We start from the raw sequence: 8,972 nt of genomic DNA, 5'->3' as shown, positions 1-8,972 counted from the left end.
CCCGGGGCTGTGCTCACCCGGGGCTGTGCTCACCCGGGGCTGCCAGCACTCACTGAGATGGCCCATCAGAGACGACAAAACCCTCACCTCTTACTCTGGCAGGATGGAGGCAAGAATCTCCCTCCGCATAGAGCAGGGGCTGAGCAAGACTGGGAGGGTGGTGCAGTTGGCTGGATCAGAAACACCCACAGAGCAGCTCTGAGCAGTCCGGAGGCTGGACACAGCAGCCATTTCTATGTGGGGTGTTGGTTTCTAAACACTCCTTTTAGAAATAGGGGGCAGGCCCTGCCCTTTGGGTGTCTCCCCAGCTCCGTTCAACACGCACACTAACCAGTTGTCCTAAGCAGGCTTTTGCTTAGGGGAGATGATGTTCCTCTGGTATCGTGAAGTGTTGACCAGGGAGGTAAAGCTTACCATGGGAGAACCAGAAGCCAATGGCAGAGGCTCACACCTACCTGCTGTCACTTCCCTTCACGCACTCAGAGCTGGCTGTTGTCCCCTGTCCTTTGTAAACCAGGAACCCACCATTTCCCTGCATGGCTCCTGGCCTTGGCACGGTGGCAAGAAGGGGGCTCCTCCACAGCTGCTCACATGGTTGTGGGCATGGCACTGCATTCTGCTGGCCCCAGAGTCTTTGCTGGCAAGGCCGGGAGTCCCCATGGCTGCCATGGCTCTGCTGGTCAAGGTTGACAGTGTTGTGACACAGGGAAGCTTCCAGTCCCACACCAGGCCTTGCTCACATCTGGGTAGCAGCCTGGACCTGTGCTTGCAGGAGTGACATGGTCCAGGATGACCTGTCCCTTGTGGCCCTTTACCCTCACTACTGTAGCCCTAGGAGCTAAGTGGGGAGTCTGTCCTCAGAGCAGCATCAAGAAACACTGCCGTAGAAATAATAGGGCCTCAGAATGTCTGCCGACTGGGCTGTTTGCAACCACAAACTTCAGTCACTTGTGCTTAGAAAAGCTCCACAGAGCCACCAGGGGCAGAGGACTGTGCCGTGCAGGGGCAGCCACCAGGGGGCAGAGGACTGTGACATGCCTGGGCAACCGTGAGTTGGCAGCAGCCTGGAGCTGCAGCTTCTTCTGACTAAAGGTTGCTGTCTTTGCAGATGGAGAAAGATGAAACCGTGAGTGACTGTTCTCCACACATAGCCAACATTGGGCGCCTGGTGGAGGTGAGTGGCCCCAGGCTCACCCAGTCCTGGTACAGCATAGACCAGCGTGCTTCTCCGCAGCCTCCGTCTCTGCTGCAGCTGGTCCTGCCCAGGTTTTCTGAGCTTTCTTCTGACTTGGATACAAGCAGAGCTCGGCTCCAAGCCTACCCACCCCAGTGTCCCTGCTATGTCTCTGGGCCCGGGAAGTATGAAGTCCTGTTTCCCCTGATCACTGGGTGTGAACAGTGATCTGAACTTGGGGTGGAAACAGATCCCTGGAACACCAGGGCCCTTGGAGCAGCTTCACTTGTGGCCGCCACAGCCTGGCCTGTCACCACGTCTCCTTTGGAAGGGGGGTTGTTTGGACTGGAGACGTGCTCTCTGGTTTCACAGAACTGTTCACAGAGTTGGTGGCCAGGCAGTGTGCTGATAATGTGGTTTAGACCCGCGCCCAGCAGTGGTCAGAATTGGCCATCAGTCCCTAGATGTTGGCTTCCTCCATGCTGAAGGACAAGAAAGACCCAAAACACAAATTATAGGTGGGGTTCTGGCAGCCTGGCTGTGCCTCTCAGCATGAAAGAGCAGCCTCTTACCTCCCTCCTGTGGCCACAGAGGGGACTGCAGGGTTGGTGGTGGCAGGTGGATGTGGGCCTCAGGGTTCCTGTTTGCCATCTCTGCTGACTTACCTCCCTTCCCAGGACATGGAAAATAAAATCAGAAGTACACTGAATGAGATCTACTTTGGAAAAACAAAGGATATCGTCAATGGGCTGAGGTAATGTACCAAAACTCTGAAGCTTTGGGGCCAAACATGAGACTTACATCCTGTCTACTTAGCACTCTGTGGTCTTGGGCCTCCCGGTTCCTCATCACAAGATGTGGTCAGGGATTGCTTTCAGTATGAAAGACTCAGAAGCTGGTCCAGCACTTTCTGTGACCTCTACCAGCTCTGTCCACTGGGCTCAGTCACCTCAGCAACCTTTGGTGCCCTCACCTTAGAGCTCGGCACTGGTCCCTAGAGACTGTACCCAGCCTTTCTGGCATTGGGGCCTGGCAGCCACACACAGATCCAAGACACCAAAGACAGCTGAGCAGCCTGGCATGGCATTCCCTTTGAGGGCCCCGGCACTGTCTCAAGCTCTGGGTTCTGCAGAAGCAGGCAGGACGCACTGTGGCCTCTGGCTCTGGTGTAGTACAGTGGGAGGCAGAACCCAGTGGGGACGGGTCGGTGCCTGAGGAGGAGTGAAGAAGTCACAAGGGTCCTTCCCACACCTTTCTCAGCGGCCCTTGTCTATGTGGGAGGCAGAGTGCCAGCAGGGTTAGGAGAGCTGATAACTGGGAAGGGTGCTACAGCTCAGCTCTGCTGTGAGTTCGTGGCTTCTGCTGTGCCCTTGGGACCCATTCTTCCAGTGCCCTTCCCTGGCCCAGGTTTCATAGTGCAGGCCAGAAAAAGTTTGTGAGCTTGTCCAGCAGTCTGAGTTAAGTGAGATAATGGCCCCTCTTGATCTCCAGTGGACCTGAGTATCTGATCATGCCTGACACTTGGGGGCTGTGGTACCAAATGGACCGTATATACTCTCCTGCCTGGACAGCCCCCACCATTCCCAGTAATGACAGGGAAACACGGAAAATCTGAGCCTGTGTGTAGGCAGGTGTGAACCCCTCAAGACCGAGGCCTCTGTGGCTGAGATGCGCACTCAGCCCCAGGCCGAGGCAGCCTTCTCCTGCCTTTGCCTTTGCCCATGACTGCTGGCCTCTTGTTCTGCGTTGCTGTTGCTCTCTTGCTACGGCTTCATCCTCTCCGAACACTCTCTGTAGATCTCTTGACGCTATCCCTGACAACCACAAGTTTAAGCAGTTGCAGAGGGAGCTTTCTCAAGTGCTGACCCAGCGCCAGGTCTACATCCAGCCTGATAATTGAGCCGACCCAGGTACCCTGCCTGAAGGGCGTGAGACTCCCCCACTAAACAGGACTCACCAACCTGCCAAGACCCTGCCACTAACCTGTGTCCACTCACAGCTGGTGGGTAGCCACATTAACGCATAGCCTCAGCCCCATATCGTGTGGACACGTGTGTGCGGTGTGTGTGCTTCGCACTTCAAGCAAAGGCCAGGTTTGGGCTTTTTGCTCCTGACCAAGCTCAGTCTTTGGCACTACCATGGCCTCTCCAGCAGAGGGCGCTGTGTGCACACATCCCACTGGCTAAGGAGCAGGGTCTGTGTGTCTTGCCTTCTGCCAGCTCACACACCTCTTGTCTGACAGAAGTACAGCCGGTTCCTCCTGCCTGCTCTCCTACCAAGGATCCCACAAGCTACATCTCAGGGCCCCTTGGGGTGTTGACTCAGAAAGCATGGTCTCCCTCTGAGTCCCTCTGAGTGATGGAACACTCCTTAAGCCAGGCCAGCACGCCTCCAGACTGGCCACTGCTGGGCACTCTACCCATGCTGTGTGTCCCACAGCCTCCCTTAATGAGCTGCAGCTGTCCTCCAGCAGCCATGCTGGTGGAAAGGAAAACAGCCCTGCTTGTTGACAATGGCCAAGAACCATGACTTGCCCTGGGACAAATACAGATGTGCAAACGCAGTCAGCATCTCGGAAAGGAGGAGGGTTTTAAAACGAGGCTCCTGGGAAGCTGCAGGCCTCGGGGCTGGACACCAAAGGCCCAACCCAGACAAGGGCCTATGGGATTTACCGTGAAGCTCCAAGATGGGGACTCCCCTGCCACTGTGGTCTGGCCCATGTGCTGACTTCAGGTCCAAGGCAGCCATCAGTTCTAGCCTTGGTGGCATCTCCAGACCTCCCATGTCCCAGCTGAAGAAAGCCTTTTTAAGGGATGCTGCCACCACCACCATTCCTTGGCAAACCAGCTGGAGGTATTCTGAGGAGAGCCCCGGCCCATCAGCCAGATGTGTCCTCCTCACTGCCCTGACTCAAGCTCTGCCTGAGCCCTCACACTGCTCCTCTCGCTGCCACACTAGTGTTGGCCTCTGGTGAGAGTTTGGGACCCTAAATACCCCAGCGGAAGCAAATGGCACCTGAGTGGCAGCAGCTCACACTAACGTCCAGTGGCTTCTTCGCTCGGGTCCTGTCCTCCCCGTCTTGAAGACTCTTCTCAGGTTTTCATGGGTTGCCGCTCCGGGTCCCACTCCATCTCGCCTTCGCCATTCTCAGCACGCGAGGGTAGACTTCCTGACAGCGCCTCTCCCAGTGCGCACTCGAGCCACTTGCCAAGCATGCTGCCCTGCTCTTCCACTGCTTCCGAGCTCCCCACGGTTGCTGCAAATAGTCTAGTATGCTCTTGATTAGCTGGTGCCGTGGGGGACCTCTCCGGCTCCCAGCTTTGTGTCCTGACCTGGGAATTAGGCTTAGAAGAAGCTCCACCCTGAGATGCTTCTGAGAACTGAGTCTGTGTGAGAAACACCAGACAAGTTGAGGTCCAGCTCTGATGAAGAGTGCTTCCCTGCCAACCCAGAATGTGTCACCGGGACCCAGGGCTGCCCCTTAGGGACTGGGTTCGCAGCCAGCAGCACTGGCGCAGAGGCTGGTTCCTGTGTACTTGGTGGGGCAGGGCCAGGGGGAGGGGCTGCTACACTGCTTCTCCAGGGTAAGGAGCCAGCCTAGGCTGTAGGTAGAGGGGGTGGGGCAGATGCTCCAGTATAGAAGCCCTCACTGCCCAGTGTCTTCACCTCTCAGCCTGGGCAGCAGGTCCAAGGTTCCTGAGAGCGCCCAACAGCTTGAGGCATGTACCCCGAACTGTGGACCTAGGGATCTAGTGGCCAGGTCACCCATAGCCTGGGCAGAGATGACCTCTGCCCATGATGCCCAGCAAGGTGCTGCGGTGCAGGTCCCCCAGCCAGGCCCTCTTCCCACTCTCCAGGGTAGATGGTACAGCCTGGCAGCCCACAGTGGCCCCAGGCTGCCTCCCTCTCTGTCCACGGCTGATGTCATCTCTCCTCTCCTGTAGGTCTGTGCAGACGTTTGCAGACAAATCAAAGCAAGAAGCTCTCAAGAATGACCTGGTGGAGGCCTTGAAGAGAAAGCAGCAGTGTTAAACCTCTGCTTCACGCTAACCGGACACGCCATGCACTCGTTAGGTTCCTTTCTTAGAAAACTCGTTTTCTGCTCCTTTTCCCTCCCCCTTTCCCTCCCTGATGGGTCACGTAACAGTTTGCATCGACCACGCAGCGCATCGCTCCCCAAGAATAAAGCCCGATAACCACCCTCCTCTGGCTCCAAGGCCCGCTTCCCACGACGTTTCCATAGAGACCGTGTGGTGTTTTTTTTTTTTTTTTTTGTTCGCCTGGGCCCCGTCTTCCTCCCCTCCCATTTATAAGCATATATACTGTCAGCCACTGCTCCTCCCATCTTTGTTACATTGGTGTAAAAAATGTAAAACAAAAACATTTTATGAACTAACTGGTGTGTGAAAGAGAAGAACTGGAAATCAGATTCCATGTGTATTTGGGAGTTGCTTGGAGTTGGGGGCCGGGGGGACAGCGGACAGCTATGGAGGACAGAGATACGTCCTCAGCACTGTCCAGCGCAGACGTGCCCACCCAAGGAGACCACAGTGGGGTGACGGCTGGCGACCGGCTGCACTTCCGGCCAGGTGCTTTCCTGTCGATTTTTATGGAATGCAAAAGGAGTTTTTTTGTTTTATTTTGGTTTTTTTTGTAAAGCTTAAACAAAAAAATCTACATCTTCTACTTGAGCCTCCATACTTAAAAAAAAAAGGAAAAAAAGAACAAAAAAATAAATAAAAAGAAACTGGGACACAGTGCTGGCCTTGTGTTCTTTCTCACCTGTCTCCCTCATCTTGGAGCTCTTCCCATCCCACATCCAGCTGCAGCACATCTGTCCACCTCTGTCCACTTTCACCTTCTCAGGGACCGAAGCAGAGCCCAGGGCTTCCTAATGCCTTTCCTTATCTAGCTGGTTGCTCATCCCTTTCCCTGGCTTCTGTGGCTGCCATGTTTGCCACCCCATCTTCTGTGATGACTCCTGGTTTCTCTTATTTGGTCCTGTGTGGAGTCCAGAATTCCACGGGAGGTAGAGCAGGCTGGGTGCCATGACTCATGCTTGTGCTATCAGTGTTGAAGCTGAGGCAGGAGGATTGTGAACTCAAGGCTGGTCTGGCCTGGACTGTACATCCACATGTTGTCTCAACTAAAAAAGAAAACTGGGCGTTGGCACACATTTGTAATTACAGCACCTGGGGGTCGGTGGCCGAGGACTGCCAGAGATCCGAGGCCAGCCTAGTCCTCAGAGTGACTTCAGGCTCGCTTAGTGAGACCGTCCCAAAGCAAATACTGAAATTAGAGGCTGTGAGCCAGCGAGACGCTGCCTGGTAGGAAGGGCTGCTTGCTGCCAAGCCTGAGGGCTTGGGCTCCATCTCTGGAACCCACGTGGCGAAAGAACTGGCCGGCGTGTGCACACACGAAAACAGAATTAATGTAAAAAGAAGCAACAGAGAATTGGGTAGAGATGCAGCTGGGCGAACAAGCACTCCACTAGCACGTGCCAGCCTTAGCTGTAAGGACAGAGCAGAATGATGAAAAGGTGGGCCTTGCCCAAAACCCATTTCCGTGGGCTGTGAGGACTGTTGGGTCCTCGAGTCATGCAAAGATGGGGACAGACCACCACAGTCTACTAAACCAGAAGCAAACTTTATTCCAGAAAAGGATAATCTCCATAGGGCACACAAAGCTTCTCAGCTATATCTGTTACCACAGCCAGAGATGGGCTCTGTAGCCATGGCCACGGTGGTTTCCGAACCCCCCCTTTTATAGCAAGAAGCAAGCACTAGGCATGAACAAAAGAATTTTTACAATCTTGAGGTAAAACTTGGATACAAATTGCCTTTGTTGTTGTTGTTGTTTTGTTGTTGTTGTTGTTTCAAGACAGGGTTTCTCTGTAGCTTTGGAGCCTGTGCTGGAACTCCCTTTGTAGACCAGGCTGGCCTTGAACTCACAGAGATCCACCTGTCTCTGCCTCCCAAGTGCTGGGATTAAAGGCGTGCACCACCACCGCCCGGCTTTCCTTTTTTTTTTTTTTATACAATTTCCATTAACAGGTTTTTCAGTTAAACTAGTGTTTGTATTTAGCCCATTGTTTACCAAAGCTGTATGCTCCCCTGATGTGGCCAGTTTTGCTCAGCAGGGAAGGGTAAGGGACAATGCACAACCAAAAAGCCACGTACATCCCATCATTTAAAGGTCAACTCAGCTCACGTCAGTTGTTGGTCACGAGTGGCCAAGGGGTGTATCTAAAAAGCTGACCCTCAGTTTGCAGGGGGCCGCTTCAGCCTTGCAGACAGAGCTATGGGTTGTAAAGCAAAGTGACCCATTGTTAATAATTAAAGTGGCTGACAGTTTGCTCTCATTCTCCTAGGCTTACAACTTTGTATTTCTACATTCCCATTTCTGGAGCCCACATTTCTCTATTCTTACTCTTGGACTTTTGGGACAGGCACAGCAAACCTCCCTCTATGCAGTGGGGATGCCACTCTAGCTAAGGGACAGCATGGGACACGTCAAAGAGCATTTGCAGCCTGGCTCACTCTGGCCCTCTGCTCTTTCCTTGATGCCCATCAGTGGGAGAGCTGTGATGGCTAGCAGGGCCCATGGGGATTCGGAAGAAGAAACGGGAGGACTAGAGGTGTAGGAAAGAGTGGTGATTCCCAGCACCACACACACTGGGCATAGTGATGGACACCTGAAATCCTGGGCTCAGGAGTTAGCACAGGACCTCAGCAGTGGTGGTTCAGTGGTTAAAAGCACTCGTTGCTCTTCTACGGGACCCAGGTTCAACTCCCATCACCCACATGATGGCTCAGAACTGTAACCCCAGTTCCAGGGGCTCCAAAGTCATATTCTGGCTTCCGTGGGTATCAGGCATGCACAGGGTGGCTGCACATACATGTAAGTGGAGACTGCACGTTCATTTACTGGCTGCCCATGCCCCAATAATCACACAGAAACTATATTAATTACAGCACTGTTTGGCCAATAGCTTAGGCATATTCCTAGCTAACTCTTATATGTTAAACTAACTCATTCTCATTTCTATTAATCTGTGTATGACCATACCGGTTAAGGTTTCTGGCATCTTAATCCTTCGGCAGCTACATGGCGTCTCCCTGACTCTGCCTTCTTTCTCCAAGAATTCAGTTTATTTTCCCCACCTAGCTCTGTTCTGCCCAGTCATAGGCCAAAGCAGCTGCTTTATTAATAAATGCCAATAAAACATTCACAGCATACAAAGGGGACTCCCACATCACAAGTAAAACATTCTCACACTTGGTTTTAAAAGTTCAAGGTCATCTTCATCTTTAGCTAGCTCTCTTTAGGGAGATCCAGATCACTCCCAGCCCAAGAGCTGGGTGTGATGTGGTGTGGAAGGAAGAACATAAAAAGGGGACAGAGGAGACCAACCTCTGGAGATAGGAGCAGCAGGAGAGAGAGAGAGAGAGAGAGAGAGAGAGAGAGAGAGAGAGAGAGAGAGGAGAAAGAAGTAGGTGGAGTTCCATCTTTTAAGGTGACGTGCACTCAGGTGATACGCTCTGCCAGGTCCTCACGTGGTGGGGCCAGGTGTTCCTGTGTAGCCCTGGTGAGGAACCTGACTAACCCCATCTTGAAGATAGGGGCCATTATGCTGTATTTTTAAAAATAAGTTTCTAGCTGGGCGGTGGTGGCGCACGCCTTTAATCCCAGCACTCGGGAGGCAGAGGCAGGCGGATCTCTGGGAGTTCGAGGCCAGCCTGGTCTACAAGAGCTAGTTCCAGGACAGGAACCAAAGCTACAGAGAAACCCTGTCTCA

At 53.4% G+C, this 8,972-nt stretch overlaps 1 protein-coding gene across 2 annotated transcripts in view; it reads left to right on the top strand.

The window, feature by feature from the left end:
* Positions 1-5,932, top strand: part of Capzb (capping actin protein of muscle Z-line subunit beta) — a 106,995-nt gene extending 101,063 nt beyond the window's left edge. The window contains exons 7-10 of one of the 2 annotated variants that reach the window (XM_050153009.1): positions 1,109-1,174; positions 1,852-1,928; positions 2,972-3,084; positions 5,119-5,932. In XM_050153009.1, coding sequence (XP_050008966.1) covers positions 1,109-1,174; positions 1,852-1,928; positions 2,972-3,074 — 246 coding nt within the window. In that variant the 3' untranslated portion in view covers positions 3,075-3,084; positions 5,119-5,932. The remainder of the gene's footprint in view (positions 1-1,108; positions 1,175-1,851; positions 1,929-2,971; positions 3,085-5,118) is intronic. The other variant, XM_050153020.1, reaches the window with a different exon arrangement.
* The last annotated feature ends 3,040 nt before the right edge of the window (positions 5,933-8,972 follow it).

This window comes from Alexandromys fortis, unplaced genomic scaffold (assembly GCF_014885135.2).
Source record: "Alexandromys fortis isolate MF-2015 unplaced genomic scaffold, M_Fortis_MF-2015_v1.1 scaffold_26, whole genome shotgun sequence".
Taxonomy (NCBI): Eukaryota; Metazoa; Chordata; class Mammalia; order Rodentia; family Cricetidae; genus Alexandromys; species Alexandromys fortis.
Note: the sequence above shows the minus strand (reverse complement) of the source record. Positions and strands in the feature narration are given on the sequence as shown.